General features: G+C 40.2%; 1 protein-coding gene across 2 annotated transcripts in view; it reads left to right on the forward strand.

Moving 5' to 3' along the window:
* LOC133397153 (MAM domain-containing glycosylphosphatidylinositol anchor protein 1) overlaps positions 1–17,812 on the forward strand; it is a 264,188-nt gene extending 246,376 nt beyond the window's left edge. The window contains exons 17-18 of one of the 2 annotated variants that reach the window (XM_061667731.1): positions 10,764–10,881; positions 15,109–17,812. In XM_061667731.1, coding sequence (XP_061523715.1) covers positions 10,764–10,881; positions 15,109–15,194 — 204 coding nt within the window. In that variant the 3' untranslated portion in view covers positions 15,195–17,812. The remainder of the gene's footprint in view (positions 1–10,763; positions 10,882–15,108) is intronic. The other variant, XM_061667740.1, reaches the window with a different exon arrangement.
* The last annotated feature ends 1,338 nt before the right edge of the window (positions 17,813–19,150 follow it).

Here is a 19,150-nt window from a genome sequence, read left to right on the forward strand (position 1 = left end):
AATCTACAACATGAGACTAACCCACTAATGCTTGCTCTTATTTTATTGGGTTTTATCTATGCAGCACTATTCAGTCTCTTTTTGGCTACATTGTTATTTTCTGATAATAATCAGTCAGTCATGAATTACACCAACCAAGATAACTGAAAACAAAGGGGTTTAGTTGGCTTCAGACATGCTTATAATCAAATAATAACAACATCATATTGAAAAAAATATATAACCTTTTTATTTTTTGTTTGGGTTTTTTTGCCTTTAGTGTTATTAGAAATCTATGCTTTGCAAGTTCATAAAATAACCATTCTGGAAAACAAATACCAATTAACTCAACACATAAATCTACCTCCTTAGGTATACAGTGTACAATATTCTATTTCAAGCATAATTCCATTATCATGTTGTCTTTTTTTTTTTTTTTGCTTACTGTCACAATATCAATAAAAAAAATACCAATGTGCTTGTGTTATTCTCAGGTCTGTGTAGATTCACTGTCATCTAGGTCACAGTAATTAAAGGTTGAATCAGGTCGACTGGACTTTTCTTGTTAGTTGAATATGTTGTGGTTTTATCCTGTTTTCTAAAAACATTCAGACTCATCTTTATTTGCCAAGTATGTCCAAAAAACACACAATTTGTTTTTGAATTTGTCTCCGGTAAGTTGGAGCCGCTCTAGTACGACAACAGACAGTCAATTGATGGAACACTTTGGAGACAGAAAGACATTGACGAAAAAAAACAGTCACTGAGCAGTAAAGGGTTGCTAGTTATCTGGTAATGCCGGTACATTTTTTTTTTTTTTTTGACAATTGTGCAAAAAGATGCAGAGTCCTCTAGCACTTAGAGCAGTTCGAATGACTAATATTGCAATAGTCCGGTGCAATGACCATTGTGCAAAGGGCGCCGAGACTTCAAGGAGTGTATGCGGTTTAAAGTGACGAGTAGTGCGATAATCTGGGACAATGTTGATTGTGCAAATGTTGCAGATACTCCTCAATCAGTGTGCAAATGGAGCAGATGCTACTCTGGCATGAGTGGCCAGTATTGGTCAACAACAGATATGCAAATAGTGCAGCGTGGCGAGACTACTACAGTGAGTGCACGGGTAAGTTATAATTGGCACTCAACGAACTCAAGTCAAAAAAATTGCCAGCATGTTGCAATAGAATTGTAGGTTAGGTGTTTAAGAAGTTGATCGCAAGAGGGAAGAAGCTGTTGGAATGTCTGCTAGTTCTAGTTTGCGTTGATCGGTAGCGCCTACCTGAGGGAAGGAGCTGGAAGAGCTGGTGACCGGGATGTGGAGGGTCCGAAAGGATTTTGCACGCTCTTGTCTTAGTTCTGGCAGCGTGCAAGTTCTCAAGGGTGGGTAGGGTACCGACAATCCTTTCAGCAGTTTTGATTGTCCGTTGCAGTCGGAGTTTGTCCTTTTTTGTAGCAGCACCAAACCAGACTGTGATGGAAGAACACAGGACCGATTCGATGACCGCTGTGTAGAACTGCCTCAGCAGCTCCGGTGGCAGGCCGTGCTTTCTCAGAAGCCGCAGGAAGTACATCCTCTGCTGGGCCTTTTTGAGGACGGAGTTGATGTTGGTCGCCCACTTCAGGTCCTGAGAGACTGTAATTCCCAGGAACTTGAAGGTCTCGACGGTTGACACAAGGCAGCCGGACAGCGTGAGGGGCAGCTGTGGCGAAGGATGCCTCCTGAAGTCCACGATCATCTCTACAGTCTTGTTCAGCTCCAGGTGGTGTCGGCCGCACCACAGCTCGGGTGCGGTGAGGTGCAGTCGTTCGTGAAGAGAGAGAAGAGCAGCGGAGAGAGTCATTCAAAAATGACTTAAGCAATTATGCTGTTAGGCTAAATGTATCATCAACATCCTTTTTTCTGCTCTTGCAGTTCAATTGATTAATTTACTTTTTTTATTGAAATAATCTCTAATATGTATAAATCCTTAATTCGAAAGGCTTTAATTTTTTTAAAGACAGTCTTTACACCATGTGACTTGTTTAGTCTGTCCTTTTCCTAAAATTCAAAATCTCTCCAGCCATTTTTAGAAAGTTTGGCGTGTCCTTAACTTTTAACTTGGGCTCATATGCCGTCGAATGACATCAGTTAAATAAAGTAATGTCATGATGTCATCATTATGGTCTGCCACTGCATCGATGTAAAGTATGTAAAATCGTGGCATCTTAAAGCAGGCAAGTCCAATTTGAAAATCTATTTCAGTGGAACAATTCATTGATACACGACTCATGACGACAGCATTATGTGTTCAGCTCATGTGCCAAGTTTGTCTTGTAATTGAGGGGGACCAGCAGCAGACTGGGGGCAACCAATCTCAACGCGGTCCTTAATGAGGTGGAATAAAAGATTCACTAATTCATGTAGTGACTCAATCACTTGTTGTAGGAAGAGTGAATACTATTAATGAGTCTGTGACATCCGATCTTTGAGCTAAACTGAGTGTGGTAGAATTCAAATGAGTAATATTTGATGGTCACTTTAAGATTTGTGAGGAAAACACCAGTGGCTAAGTGAGTATGCACTATAATGTGCTTTAGCTTTCTCCTAAATGTCAGGTACAATACTAATGACGCTCAATTGGTATTTCCCGAAAGATATTCAAATATGCTGTGATGAATTATTAATACCACACACAGGAACACACACACCCAAAACACATAATACTTGACATTTTGACTCTTGTTGAATTAATCAAGTTGTTCCTTTTAGCGTCATAAATTTAAAACGCCATTTTTGAAACCTTTTAAAGCAACGCCCCAAGATATCCGAGGACTTTTAGATGTTGAACATATATAGACACACACACACAAATTATGGTGAGTGCCTTGAATGTTTTGCAGGCCATATGAGGTGAGCATAAACTAGATTTTCACTCCAGCCCTTCCTGTCACACTTTCCCCTCCCTTCTTAAAACTTTGTTATGTATCAGGGGCCGCAGGGCGAATCCCATTTCTCTCTCCAACCGTTTCATTTCTCCATCAGCCTCTCTCTCGCTCTGCGTTTTCCCCTCTTCACACTGCCTAGGGTACTGCCGTCCCACGTTGTCATCCTATTCTGTCGCTCCTTCCCGCTGTCGGTGGTGAGCACTTTTTGTGTTCCAATCAATAATAATGATTTAGCTGTCTGCTGTTGACAATGGAATTACCTGAATGAATTGGTTGTTGTTTTATTCCGGTTTTGATATAGCAAAGGATGGCTCTACTGTATGAAGGCTCTTTTGGCTTTGCTGACTTCCAATGTAATGTCTATATATCTTATTTCTTTTTACTGTCTGTCCATTCATCTATATTTAGAAATGTTTGTCTTCATCAGGGTCCTGGGTGAGCTATAGCCTACCTTCGCTAACTTTGTGCGAGAGGAGGGGTACACCCTGGACTGGTTGGGAGTCAGGCAGGGAACAAATAGACAACCATTTCACTCGCATTCACACCTACGACAATTTAAAGTCTTCAAATGCATGTTTTTGGAATGTAGGAGAAACCGGAACAAACCAACTCAAGTAGGGGGAGAAGAAAAAACAATTGCCTCCAGTGGAGACATACCAATAAAGGGGATGAGTCATTCCGCTCCAACTAAACAGTCTGTAACATTTAATATTTTCTTTATTTATGTCAACACACATTATGGGCTTGTGTGGACATGGGTTGTTTCATGTGTTCAGTCAATTTAAACATTGTGTGTACAGTAATGTATGAAAATGGCAATAGACTGAAAAAAATGGCCATCACGGTGGATTGTTGTTGCCATATCTGTCTCACAGTTCTGTGGTTCAGGCTTTGGATCTCGGTCTGGTCTTTGTGTGTGGAGTTTGCACTGAATGGTTTATGCACTTCTAATGTTACCATGCTTTCACTGTAGCGTGGATTCACCAAAGGTGTTTCTAATTCGGCATGCGTGCATTGTTTTGGCAGATACTATACATGCACGTGTTGTATGAAGCTACATCAGATTTGTCCATTTACTAAGAGGCCGGATTCCGATCTGAGGATTGTTTTTTTCTCTTCATACTGCCACGAACTGTATTTGAATCAGAACATACAGGAGAAAAAAAAATAAAAGGTTTTGTGCAAAGTAGTGTAATGATTCCCAAACTGTGATTAAAAGTGTAATGGCATACTTGTATAATAATTACACATTTACATGATTTTCTTTTTCCCTCAAGTGGGATATTCCCTCGTGCCCCCTCCTCCCAAAAAGATCCAATAGAAACATTTTCTCTGTGAAATGCATTTTTTTGCTCAAGTCTAACTAGTCAAATCTACAAACGGTGATGAACGGCCCCTCGCACCCACTTCATGGTTAATTCTCAAAGTTTCATCAAACTTTGTCATCTTTCACCCACATTAATGAGTGAGTGCACTTAAAAAAAAGCTTCACAATTTAACATTGCTCACCAGTATAGGATACCTACTGTACTTCTGATTCTGATTGGGGCTGTCCCGAGCCAGAGGCCACGAAATTCGGCCAAAATTTCAAAACCAAGTTACTGACTTCCTGTTGAATTTCGTACATGGGTCCTTGGGATATTTTTTGTGTCCTGTTATGACAGATATGTCTCTTGAATTTTCTGTCAGTCTGTGAAACTGGTGTCGGGGGGGGGGGGGGGGGGTATTTTTAGTTTTTTTGCAAACTTTTCAACAGACTACATGCACTTACTTGAAAAGTGGTGAGTTTTGGGGCATTTTGAGGCCCCTTATTAAATTTGGGTGCTAAAAGTAGAAAACACCGTGATAACAAGAGGGCCTACGGACTGCCTGTTACCCTGCCTCTAATCATAATAATCTTTGGAACTTTGCATATTAAAACATAACTTGACATACAACAATTGTGTTTGTACGGGTCGGGGGGATGGGTGGGGGGGTTTGCGGCGACTTCATCTGGATGTTATAGGAACGTTTGGGAAAGACGGTCTTGAGAGTGTGAAAGTGGAGATCACTGCTGGCAGAGAGCAGGACTGCATTGACTCACAATCCATGTGCAATCTAAATACAATACAGCAGTACCCTACGGATTTTAAAATAATATCCAACCAGAGGTTTGAGGTAGCTGATTATCAAATGCCAAATGAAAGACTACGTATTGACCTTTCAGTACTCTTCTGCTACTCAAATTGTCCAACCTTTTAAGGATTAGTAATATGATTCAACTGCAAGAACATAATTGATTCAACTATTGAATAATTGTTTCATATTAGATCACAAGAAGGACGCATGTTCTTTACTGTTAAATGAACACTTACCAAAGTTAAGTAAATGGTAGCATCGTTTTGTGCTAACGTTGGAACCTCACTCCATTTATGTTTTACCACCCTTTGTTGTGGGTATATACTTTACTGCAATATTTCCAAAATAGACTTGTTGTTGTTGTTGTTTTATCCCTGCAGGAGCCCATTTAAGCAGCAAATTAAATGGGCCTAAAAAAGTAATACTCTGCTGTTTGATAAAATTCCAGTTCACAATGCCTTTATTGCTTCGCGACAGCGCAAAAACACCTCGATGATTGAATGTTGGATTTGTTTTCTACTTTCAGAAAATTGCATTTGTATCTTGTTGTTTTTTGGCAAACCCAACAGTCCAGCCCCTTTGCATGAATTACAATGAGAAGTTGAAAAAATAACAAGTCTCCGGAATCCTTCAAGTCAAAGCCCATACTGTAGTTGAACAAAGCCTGGGGACATGGCCGAGGAAGGAGACAACAGGGTTTTCAGAGGATTTTCTTGCTCAGTGTGACAAGTACCGTGACATTAACATATAAACTTCGAGAAGTTGCCCTTTTAAGTTTCAGCCTGTGTGTGTGTGTGTGTGTGTGTGTGTGTGTGTGTGTGTGGCTTGCTTGCTTGATCTTTGTGGAAAATCAGGTAAATGTTAAATGTCACTCGCGTTGATTTCAGGCAGTGTGCCTGACCCGTCTTAACCTGTTCTTGGATTGATCACAAGCGCCTCACCTGTGAAAATGTCATTTTCCGCCAAACTTTGACTACTGTACAGCGTTACTGTAGTGTAATAAACACACAACATTTGAACATGTTCCTATTCAAATTGGGAACTCTTCTACACACACACAAAAGATGTGTAAAACTATACAGTGGAACCTCTTAATGTCGCAGAGGTAGTACAATTGGGAATTTAAACAATGTGCCGCTAACATCAGATAAAACCCCAGATACGACCTGAGTGTACGCCGCAGGAACTTTCAGTTTAGCAACCATCAAAGGACTGCATGTTTACCTTTTTCTTTGTCTTGTTTGGATCACATATCCAGTGGTATCAAATTCATTTTTGTTGCGGGCCACATTGTAGTTACGGATTCCCTCAGAGGGCTGTTACGGCTGTGAATCCATATAAATGTTTTATCGCGTCATCATTACAATATCGATTACAAATGGACAACAAAACCACGGATAACTAGTTTTGAAATCAGAAGTCAGTGCCTTTGTCATTAACTTGTTCTCATTAGTTTTACACCTTAATATTAAGTGTGGTTCATATATTTTTATGCTTAAAAGACATTTATTTAATCACTGTCTGTACGGTCTGTCTGTCTTTTTCCTTTTTTTCCTATAGGAAAAAAATATTTTGATTGATTAGAGCTTTCTTCAAAACGTATGTTCTCCCAATCCTAGAATACGTGATACAATGAGATGCAAACTTTTTTGTCGTCATCCTCTTCGCAAATGTCAGAACAATTATCGTATGTATCTCTAAATCCTCACAAGAGTAGTGAGTGTTTTAAGCAAAAGTTGTCTGTGTCGGCCAACCGGCGTCACATGGATGTTTGTTTCATGTCGGGAGAGTCTCCGCAGAGAAGGCAAACTTTTTTCGTCCTGTGTGCCGCGTACTGACTGCACACGCCAGAGGCCTTTGAGGTGCTGCCACTCGTCTCTGCAGCTCCCCCTCGCTTTGTTGCTGCTGCCAACAAAAGTGAATGTCTTTGAGAGCATGCCTCTCTTCCTGTCCTTCCAAAGCCCGGCCAAACGCAACTGCTGTGGAAATATTCAAATTGTCTACTGCTGCTGAGATAAACATGATGTAATTTCATAAAATGAAAACCGCCATTTTATGAGCTTTTTTTGTTCTTAATTTTGTCTTTATTGCACCTTCAGGGGAGGCGTGTAACCAAAACAATGTTTTGTTGTTTTGTTTTTAGCTTGGCCTGCACATTTCAAAATTGCCTCGCATTGTCAGTCAGCAGATCTGCGGCGATGGCTTGTTATTGTTCCAGCAAAGCGCCATGTGTCTCACGCCTGCAAGTGTGCCAATCAGCGTCCTGTCTGAAATTGACTTCGGTAGAAGTGCTGGCCTTGATGCCGGTTGTTTATTGAGGCCAATAACTTCATCGTACAGATGGAATCGATGGAGATGCACATGCGAGAGTGGCCCTACTCGCTCCAGTGTGGACTACCCACAGGCCATCTGTGTCTCGTGCGGAGTTTGCTACCTGGGTAGTTCTTATTTATTTCTTTATTTATCCCATGTCACAGTCTCCTGCAGCCTCGTCCCTCGAGGCCGTGTCCTCTCACGGAAGCGGACTGCACATCAATGGCAGCGTTAAAGGTTATAAAGCTCGACAAAGCGACACATTCGCAGCTCCGGCTCAAAGCTTTACCTTAGCCGCGTTGATCTCGGAGTCGTGCACACACACACACACACACACACACACACACAGTCGACTTCCTCATGTTCTCTGACAAGGGCTTAAATGTGAGCATATTTTACACGCATGTCGTCCACTTTCACAAAGCAGGGTGTGTAATTACTGGTGAATGTCAGCCTTCTATATCAGGCACATTAAGGATAGCAGCAACCTTTTGTGACCCATAACCCAATTTTTACATCTATTTACAGTACAAGCTGTACAACGTGATAGAGCCCACAAAGTATTCCAAGCACTATTTAGTCACTGTCTCTTGAACAAGAAGACATTATACATGTGATTACTGGCGCAAGGCATTGCTAATCATCTCTTAACCCGCCTATATTTTGTTACGAAACCTCTTTTTTTTTTTTTTCCTGTTCTCATTATTATGCTAAAAAAGGAGAAAATAGTGAAATTTCCAAAGTGGATCACAATCCATTCCAGATTGCTGGTTGACTTAGAACAAATTTCCCTATACAACAGTTGCAATCAGAAAACCCTTATCTAGGCTATACTTTAAATAACAATCCTAACTGTCACGGAACTGTAAAAATACAGGAAAAACTACTATTAACACTACTCACCTTTTGAAGATGCCCGACAGACACTTAACGAAGAGCCCAGTGGTGTTTTATAAGTACAGTATGTAATGTATTATGTGTATTTACATTAGCAAATGCTTGCTAAAATTATCGTGGGTATGTAATAATTATTTCCTTCATTGTATTGCTCATGTTGTACTGAACAACCAGACAATATCCTACATCGCAAGTTTAATTTCCACTCCAATGATTCTCATACTGTGGTCTGTGTTCTGTGGTCGCATCATGCAAAAACCCCACTGAAAAGCCAAAGTAAAAGCAAAACACACTTGATGGGCTATTCCAATATATGATTGCTGAACGTTTGTGAGATTGAGATGTTCTTGTGTGAATTTGCACATAATGATGGATGAAATTTTGAGGCATAATGGTAGAATTCCAAAATGTGAAACTTTTGGGAAGTTTGACTTAAGAGGTTATCTTAAGGATTCAGCAATCCTTGAACCTTTTTGCACAAAAGGTTCAACACTATATTTTGTTGGGTTTTTTTCAGCCACATTATTTTTTCCCCCATCAAAGTTAATAAGTGCTCTCATAGCAATGGCTGTAAAAACATTCCGCAAACATGACATTCATCCACTTCTATAGCGCTTCTCGTCTTGCGGGTCACGGAGAAGATGGAATCTCTCCAAGCTGACCTTGGGCAAGAGGTGGGGTACATGCTGGACTAAAATAAGGACTCTAATTTAAGTCAATTTTTCTTCTCTGAGGAGCAGTCTAATACCTGAATTTAAAGAGTCACTTTGCTCACAAAGTGACAAAGACCCTCAGACAAGGCAGCATGAATTATGTTACAATATGCTGTCCCATTTGCTTTTGTGCAATTTGCTTCGCATCTTGTTCACGTTTTGTACTGGGTCAAGGACACTGTGCTTGTTTGTCAAGGTCACTTGTTAATCTCTGGATTTCCATCACCCAATTATTTTTGCAGTCTTTAATTATGCAACAAGCTTCACGTTGACTTGTGTCTTGCAAACATGCGAGTGCACTGAAGCATGCAAACCATCTTGTAATAATGACATACGTTTACATAGCAGATGAAGGTCCTTCATAGATAATGCAACAATAAATTAGCATTGACCAATATTTTCAAATGAACCTGTAGAGAGACTTATACAGTACCTTTTTATTATACAACATCCCACTCTCAAAAGCCTGTTCTCAACATACTGTAATTTAGTAGGATTTCATACAAAGATCACACACTGTGATTACAAAATTAAAATGTTTTTTGAGCCACTTGATAATTTTCTATTTTTGGTTTTAGCCATGACAAGTAAGGTTTCAATCTGTTTGTTTTTTTTCATTTTCTTTTTGTTAATATATTGTATGTGTAACTACTTGGTTACAGCTTTTTACGTATTTTCTAGATTTTATTTTTTTTGTGATGCGTAAGTATTCTTTTAGAATCTTTCCTTAGAATTTTTGTTGAGACATGTTTATATCAGAAAAAGTACCAGTATCAAAATACACCGTGTTTTTTGTTACCGGTAATTTTTTTTTTTTTTTTGCGGAATGATGTTCTTGCGCACTTTTTTTTTCCTTGACATTCTATATATTAACAGCATTTATTTTTCCAGCTGATCTTCATTTGTTTTATTAAACCAAGTGATGATAACCACTGTTTTAATCTGACTATTATTATAGCAATGATATTAGATACAAGTGTATTTCTTTGATACTTGTATGTTTAATGCATTTTTATAAATGTCCACATCTTCAATTACCTACTCTAGATAACCACTATACCGTGATATTATCAATGGAAAAAATATATTCCAATAATATTGCACAGCGAATTACTGAGAAATCCCGACCCACACTATGTCATTGTGGGCGAATCTGGGTTTTAAGTGCTCCGCTCATGAGTTACTTGCCGTAAGAATGTAAACCAACACAACTTAGTGTGGCACAAAGCCACAAATCACACCTATGACATGTCTTTATGCCACTATTATACCTCAGACAAGATAAATTGTCATGTTTTACACAAGTAAACTTTTGGCAATATGTGCTATAGTTGTGCCATTGCTGTTATTTTGCTCCAGCAAAGTAGTTTCCTTGTTTGTTTGCGCTCCCCCGGTATATTCCAGGCAGAATATGCTCCGCTTTTGATTAGCTGGGTGCGATGGGCTTTTGGAGCTTCGGCACGCCACAGTAATTAGACTGTCAGTCAAAACCAGATGGCTGCTGCCTGAAATAGGAAAGTCGCCTGAAAGTTTGTAAACGAGTCTCGTCTTTGTGTTTATTTATTTATTTTGTGTGGTTGCACAAAAGATGGACGCTCTCCCACATTGGAGCATTATTAGACAGATTTTTGATCCGATTCCCAACTTCTCAATGATCAGAATTGATAGTGAGCCCAAATGTCCCTGTTATAGCATTTGTTTGCAAACGTAACCTACATAAACATTGATTCATATGCTTTATTTTTTTCCCCCTTTTTTAAAACAAAATGCCAATTTATGAATTACTCACAACCCTTTGTCTCATTTTGTCTTTTCCAGATTGTTTTTGAAGGAATCCGGGGGCCGAGCTTCGAGGGCGACATTGCTATCGACGACGTGTCCATCACCATGGGCAAATGCAAGCAGAAGAACACTGTTGCCAGCGCAGGTAAGACAGGTAAGACAGATTGGGGATTGGTTTTCGGGGCAGAGGTGAACATTAATTACATGGGAAAACATGCAGGAGCATTTTGTCACCGTTTGATGTAAAATGTGTATGTCCAAAAGGTGGAGAAAAAGCAATTTCACATGAAACAAAACTGAAGTATACATTTTCACAGGCATTAGTCTATAAATTACTTACTGTTTTAAGCAGACTTACTGGTATTTCCAGTTTAAAAAAAAAAAAAAAAGTCCTGATTGAAGGCTTCCAAAGAATAACAGGTGATTAAGAGCCACAGTTCTCTTTGTAGCAACAAAGTTTAGAACGTCATCAAATATTTGTGAAATAACCTAAATGAATTATGTAATGCTAATTTAGACACCTGATTTCTTAATCAACTTAGCTTTATCATCATGAATAAATGCAAGTGGCTTATCGTGGGGGGTTCGTTCCTAATGTGGTATGAGGACAGTGGAACCTCAATAAAACGGACCCCGATAAAACGGACCGTCGGGTGAAACGGGCTGTCGGGAGTGAACAATGTGTCCAAAAATAGTTTCCATTTGTCACTTCAACTGCCGTTGACAAACTCTGTTAGTTCCAGAATTGGCCGCTGTTGTTTACTGGCGCTGCGGCGTAATACAGGCAGAGAATGGGACTGACATTTTTCTGGGTCACAGATATGCAATATGACTCGATCCAATTCCAAAAGACGTGCCTCCCAAGGATACGTGGGGGCCATGTTGAATGTGGAGCATTGACGTGGCGGCCATTGTCTATTGTGTGTAGAACGGACGCAGAGAGAGAGAGAAAGAGAGAGAGAGAGAGAGAGAGGCATGGCGACTCTGAGGAATACAAAACACAAGTCTCTGGAGTCTGAAACATGCTATTTTTGGTACAGTAACAGTTTTTTTTTTTTTTTTAGTCAAGCTGTTCGCCTTTGGCAATGGATTTGGAACTAGGAAGCACGTGAATTCCTCGCAGCTTATGAAAGCGACTCGCCTATGATGAGTACTGTACGTCAACAATGTCACCATTAACAAGCACACTGACGTGGCAAGTTTGGATAACGTGAACATTTTGTACTGTACAGTAATATGACCTATATATATGACCTAAAAAAAGTGCTTCAATGTGACGGATAATGGGCTTTATCAGACGAGCCTCCTGCCCCAGTTAGTCCGTTCGATCGAGATTCCACTGTAAATTAAGTTAGGGTTTAAGTACATTACTATCCATTGAATGGTTAAATTTAACAAACCGGAAAGTGGCAAAAGATATTGTGTTAGGAGTTTATATGTTCTGCCCATGGGTACGTGTTTTTCTTTCCTCTTTATTTTCCTGTGTAACTACTTGAGGCAACCAAAATATTAGACAGCTCTTATGATGATGACATGATTGCGGTGAAATTCTCTACACTGTTTTTTTTCACATTCCCATTCTGACACAAATATAAGTATATTTTCATCCTCTAACTTTCTACGCCCACGCTCTCACTTTCTGTTTTCAATCACTCTACTTTATTATCAGTACACCTCTGCAGGGGCACATCTTTAAGGGCTCTTCTGGACACAAGTGGAGAAGTGTTCATCCTGGTACAAACAAAATGAAGGAGTGACAGAAAGAGAGTGCAGTTTGGTGCTATGCTTGCACTTTGTGTTTGTGTGCAAGGACATGCAAGAGCCAAAGTAGTAAAAGAAGAAAGAATATGAGCTGAAGCAGGAGTCAAACCATATTAACAACTGAAAACACACACACACACATCCTTCATTCTCATGCTCCCTGAATTTTAGTGCAGTAATAGCACAAAAGAGGGCAACTTTATTAAGTATACCTGTACAATCTAATGACATCCAATACAAGTTCTCTATCCCCCAAAAAAAAAAAAAAAAAAAAAAAAAATATATATATATAATTTTTTTTTTTTCCGGGTACCTCCGTTTTCCTCCCACGTCTCAAAACATGCATGGTTGGTTCATTGATAACTCAAAATATCCCATTGGTGTGAATGTGAGTGTGGATTTTTATTTGTCCCCTTCGATTGGCTGGCGACCAGTTCAGGGTTTACCCCCCCCCCCCCTCCCTCTCGCCCAGAGTCAGCTGGGATAGGCTCCAGCACACCCGCGACCCTAGTGAGAATAAGCGGTTTGGGAAATGGATGGATGATAATAATCATAATAATAATAATAGCCGAACTATTGTTGTCCTTTATTAGTGAATAGATCTCTGTATGCTGCCAGCTGTAGAGAATCGAACTTGGTGTTGTCAAATGCAAGCAATCCCTCCCACACTGAAATGTGTAATGCAGTAGTTTACCACATAGTGCGGCACATTACAATAGGCCAAAATTGGCGATTTGCCTTAAATCCAACAAGTGTTTTATTTGTGGAGTAACAGACAAATGTAAAGGTTAGTCATGGCAATTTGTTATTTGGCTGCAAGGTCACTGTGACAGCATGTGAGAAAACACGTTCACAGCCAGCCTGGCACACAACACGAGGGCCCTCGAAAAATAACAAAACTGAGAAAATGAATTACTAACACGGCATTTATTTATTTTTACCTCCTCAAGCCAGCAGCTTGCCGTGTGTGCGCATGTGCGCTCGCTCACTAGCCCGTGCGAGATGTGCCACATACAGTATGTGTGCGTAAAGACACTGGCGGATGCTTTGAATAATGGATGAAGGTTTAAACAGGAAGGGGAAAGCGCTTGCACGTTTCAGAGTTGTGTGAGGGTGTCCTGCAGGTTGTGTGCGGGCCGGAACACTCCGTGCAGGCAGATGGGTAATTATCAGGCAGGCGGTGGAAGACACAAATGCTTCTGTCTGCCAGCATGCAGTTGGTGAGCTAAACACAAGGATTGGCAAAGCATTCCGCTTCATTTATGCTTTACAGGTATTCAAAATAACACTCACTTTTAATTGATCTTTATAACATACGTAACATTGTGCCTGTCTAATGAAGGAATCAAAACATTTGGTCGCTGTCTGATGAAAAACATGTACGTCCACTTTCATAGCTTAATATAATACATGCAATGCAACACTTCAATTGTGATCTGCATGCATTATCATGATTAAAGTTGTCCTTTAATGAAACAAAATCATTTTTGATCGAATAAAACCAGCAGGTCAAGCACAACGCATGATTGCAAACTGCAGTTCATCAGACCCACTCAGACCCGTTGGAGTTCTCTTTTCCTCGCTGTAGAAAGGGTGCTGCGCTATCACAAGGAGTAAGGAGAAAAGCAATCCTCAATGTATGCACAGCACTGAAGATAAAGATGTAGGTTGGCACAACTCACATTATTTCTGAGTAAGAAAACAGATTTCAGTCTTGCTGATGAATTGGGGTGGGGGTATGTGAATCCATCTGTCAAAGTTTAATATAATGAAGTTTCATAAAATTGAATAATTAGTCATCTCTGCCTGGTGAGCATATTGTCCTGTTTCTCGTGTTAACAAGAAGTTCATTTCAGACAAGTGCACGTGGCTAAATTTACCTTAGTTTATGTTATTACATTACTATTCTATATTTTCTTCTATTTGACACTCTCACATTATTTAAATAATAAATAAATAAGACGTTACGTACAAGTCACTCAGTATTTGAGTAGTTTTTTTCATTGAATATGTACTTGCTCTTACTGGACTAATTATTTGGAGGACTACTTTGTACTTTGACTTGAGTCATATTATTCTAAAGTAAGAGTACTCTTTATTGAGTCAGATTTTTTTGGCTACTCTGCTCACCTCTGGTTGAGCCGATAACATATGGATGGCGTAAACCACTGATAAACGCTCATTGGTCGAGCAAATACTGTATGCCGCATATAGCTCACAAAAAGAAACATTCATGCTAACGTTAGCTTACCCTGCTGCTGTCACTCCATAGTCTCCACCTTGCTGCAGCGGTCCGCTTTCATGCTCCACTCAGTCAACAATCCGGTCTCATTTACGAAGAAGTAAGTACAGGAGACCGTCATCCATCGGGATTCTAGTTTGTTAGCATATCGCAACTGATGCGTTCAATTCAACATGTTTTTTTTAGTTTCCAAATGTACCATTTTTATCGTAGAAAATCAATACCTGGCAGTGCGCAGTGGAAAAGTGGCAATGGTTAAGCGTTCTCTTTACATATGCAGTCACGAGCTACACAATTCTATTCATAAAGACTAAGTGACGTCATCCCCCTTAAATGTACATATTAACTAATTCGACGGCTCTTTTCTCTCTTTGGTAGTTCTGATCGGTGGCTCACCGGCGCTCCCGTTGGCCAGAGGACTGACCGTTGTCCTCTCCTGCGTTACTGCCCTGCTCTGCAGATGATAAGCGACCGACCGCAGCGCCACCTTCTGTCCGTGTTGACAGACACGGCCCCGATTCGCGCTCTTACTTCTTCTCTCAAGCCGAGTCTCGAACTTCTATCGCCACTCGCCTGTGACCTCCCTGCGTCCATGATTCACGCGAACATACTTTTGACTTTATTTTAACACTTTGCTCCAGTGACATATTATAACAAACATATTCTTATCATGTATTTAAGCTAAACATCTCCTCTATTGGTCCATTCAATTTCCTAATATCCATATCAAGTGTCGTCCCCCCCCGCTTTCTTCATTAGCCTAGGTCTACATGTATGACCATTCCACCTCCACACCCTCTTTCTCCCTTCCCCCGAGACACACCAAAGTGTCGGACACTCTACCAAAGATGACCTGAGGGAATAGAATGAGGGATTCCAGAGAGCTGGCAAACGAGACCGATAATGTGGGTGAATCCTTCCTTTAGCTGACCTTCGCCACCAGCCGAGCCGCTGAGCGACAAGGAGACAGTTTAAACAAGTGAAGATTGAATGAATGGACTGGAAAGACAGAAAGGGAAGAGGAGGAGGAGGAAGAGGACACTCTCTGCTTGCTACAAAGAAAGCAGTGTGGGTTATACGTGTACATTTATCACTATATATTATATAAGCAAAGTTTAAATATAACTGTACGCGGGGGACGCTGAAGGACTCTGTGAACTGAAATTAAAGAAGCACAACATTTATACGACCTCTGTTGTTCCCTTGGTTTTATTGAACTTATGTGACGTTGCAATTTGTCCGAGCAATTCCCTGATTTTTGATATTTTTAGATTTGTTTATCCCGCTTTGGGCAATAGTCGATGTGAGTGTTGCGACACAAGTACGAGGCGATATCGTGACTGACTCTGTGTGTGGGTGGTATGGAAAGCCAAAAAATGCACCAGGTCCTTGAATGTCCCGTACGGAGAAGATGGAGACGCTAATGTGTATGTAGCTGCTGTGCAGAGCAAATTACATGTGCAATTCACCTTTCCGCTAAGCCACACCCCTGAAACCATAGACTGGACAATTTCTTAATTCATTTGTAAACTATCTTTTTTTTTTTTTTCCCCCCCACTTTTGAAAGATGAATATGATTTAACAATGTGAACGGGCTGCGATTGGCTGCCGACCGGTCCAGGGTGTACCGCCTCTTGCCCGAAGTCAGCTGGGATCGGCTCCAACTCACTCACGACCCAAATAGAGACATGGGGAGCCCGCACAAGTGATATTCAGACTCTGGATAAAGCTATGCTGCCGTGCACATCGTCAATTCGATCCCTTAAAAATCTGTACTTTAACTGATCCAAAGTCGGCAAGGTATTTGTATTATCCATAGAATCGTGGTATGTGGTCTTTAGCTCAGTAACTAAATTGCTAATGTTACGCTGATAACGCGAGGCCTTAGCCAGCTAAGCTAACAAAGCTGGCTACATACTCCTGTTTGCAATGTTTGTATTAGGACGTTTGGATAACTGTATAAGTAAATAGAGCATTAGCCAGCTTTAGTGGAATGGTGTTTCTCCTTAATATCGTTGTCCTTCGTCGGTCATTAGGCGATGCAGTGGTTCACTATTTTGGGGATGATTTTCTTGTTTTGCATTGATAGGGTCTATGTTACCCAGTGGCGTCGCTAGGCCTATTATAGGGGAGGCTTTAGCTTTATTTTCCTATTCCCCCTCAAACCGATCTTCCCTCAACAAATATTGGTCTCCCCAAAATCCCCACATACACCCCCACCCCGTTGACGATTATGTTTTGGGGTAAATAATATTCCATCGGCACCCCCAACTTCCCATCGATAACTACGTTTTGGGGCAAATAGTTTAATTACTTTCCATCAGCACCCCCACCCCCACCAAAAACATTTTAGGGGGGGGGGGGTCTAAGCCACCCCAAACGTCAAAATGTAGCGACGCCCCTGATGTAACCTTCAAAGGCATTCTGGATAATACTTTAGATAAGGGAGTTGATTCCAAAAGCTTGAAAGAATTGACAACGGTAGTTCAGGGGGCGTGTCTTGACGAAAGGTGAATTAGGGAGGAAATCTGCCGACATTGTTTAACGCTGAATGTCTATGTCTTGTACACAGTCGCAGAAATATCCACACTGTGCAATGAAAAGCATGTGTGGCCACATATTTGATCATTTTTATCGATGAAAAAAAGTTCAATCTTCTTGAAGAATCACATTTGGATTTACATGATTTGCATTGCATAGTACGGATAGGATTGTTAAAAATCAAGCAATACTCATCTATAGCGCTATAACCCATAGTTTATGATTACATTTATGATAGCATTTCATCTTGCTCAAATGGCATCATTAAGTTTGAATATATAATTATGTGTTTATTCATACAGGCCTATACTGTGAATACACCTGTAGCCTGTTTAATCATTCATTAAAGTACAGTATCGCAATGATAATTCTCTGATTCCGGTGTGTTTTCCAGTGTTCTCTGTATTTTGTCCGTCACCTCACATTTGTATTGCTTCTTTTTTTTTGTGTTAATCTCATTTTGCCTCGGCCACATGCCATTGCTAAAGTGTACATTATAGAGTGTGTCAATGTCACTTTTTGTTTCCACGCCTGTCGATCACGCTGGACAAAAACGCTACAGATGGATGAATTAAATTGAGCAAAGCAAGCGGACCTGAGGTTTCAAACGTGTGCCTTATTTGTGTCTTTTTTGTCTCACGCTGAGGAGACGATTTTATTTCCTCAATGTTTTAGCCCATAGTCTTTTTTCAAACTTGTATGCAGAACCTTTGTGCACATTTTGATTCAACTGACAGCCCTTAAATAAGAATAATTTTCAGGTACAACACATTAAAAAAAACATTTACCAACTAAGTAGTATTACGTTAGGTAATATTTGTGAACATTACAAGGCTGAAAGGGTAAAAGTGCTCATTTGTTTCTGTACGAAGGAACAATTTTATTGGTTTATTTCCTTCACTTTTTAGAACATTCCTGTTTGGATATGAACCCAGCTTCAAATATTTATTGCATGAACACCACCTGGTTGCTAATCTACATTGTGTTTATCAAAGAAACATAAGGCTTTGTTTCATAATATACCAGCTGCGAATCTGCCCGATTTTCTAAAATTGCCGCCTCCAATCTAACAGACACTTCGCCCCATTTAATCGCCAGGTGTGCCATCCAGTTGAGCAAAAAGAATGCCAAACCTCAAATCGACACTCGCAGAAATTTTTTTTTATAACAGACTATACCTTTATCGTGACTGATACCACTATATGTGATGGTAGAGCTTTACCACAATACACGATGCCTGCAGTGTACACGTGGCATCGGTGAAACTGAAGTTTACGGTGGAATGTAAAGAGAAAGGGCAGAGCGTTCTGCAACAAAATCTGCTCGGGCAAAAAAAAACAAAGAATGAAAGAAGACAGATAATACAATACAAAATAACACAGATGACACAAGTTACAACTCAATAGAGAATGTAATATTAGATGCATTATGATACGCATAGCTAGAGTACATGGTAAATGTCATTTAACAGTTTTTTTGTAGGGAAATTACTCAATATGGTTATAAAATCCCAAATCAACACACAATCACCCCCAGTAGATGCCTGGCACTCTTTTAACTCTTTCAAGCACTATTGACTTTTCGGTTTAAAATTATGACTTTGTATGAGTACATACAATGTATGAGTATTTATATATATATATATATATATATATATATATATATATATATATATATATATATATATATGGGCGGCACTCACAGTTCTGAGGACCTGGGTTCAATCCCCGGTCCTGCCTGTGTGGAGTTTGCATGTTCTCCCCGTGCCTGCGTGGGTTTCCTCCCACATTCCAAAAACATGCATGAATTGGTGACTCTAAATTGCCCGTAGGTGTCAATGTGCGTGCGGATGGTTGTTTGTTCGTATGTGCCCTGCGAT

The sequence above is a fragment of the Phycodurus eques genome, chromosome 2 (assembly GCF_024500275.1).
Source record: "Phycodurus eques isolate BA_2022a chromosome 2, UOR_Pequ_1.1, whole genome shotgun sequence".
NCBI classification, from domain to species: domain Eukaryota; kingdom Metazoa; phylum Chordata; class Actinopteri; order Syngnathiformes; family Syngnathidae; genus Phycodurus; species Phycodurus eques.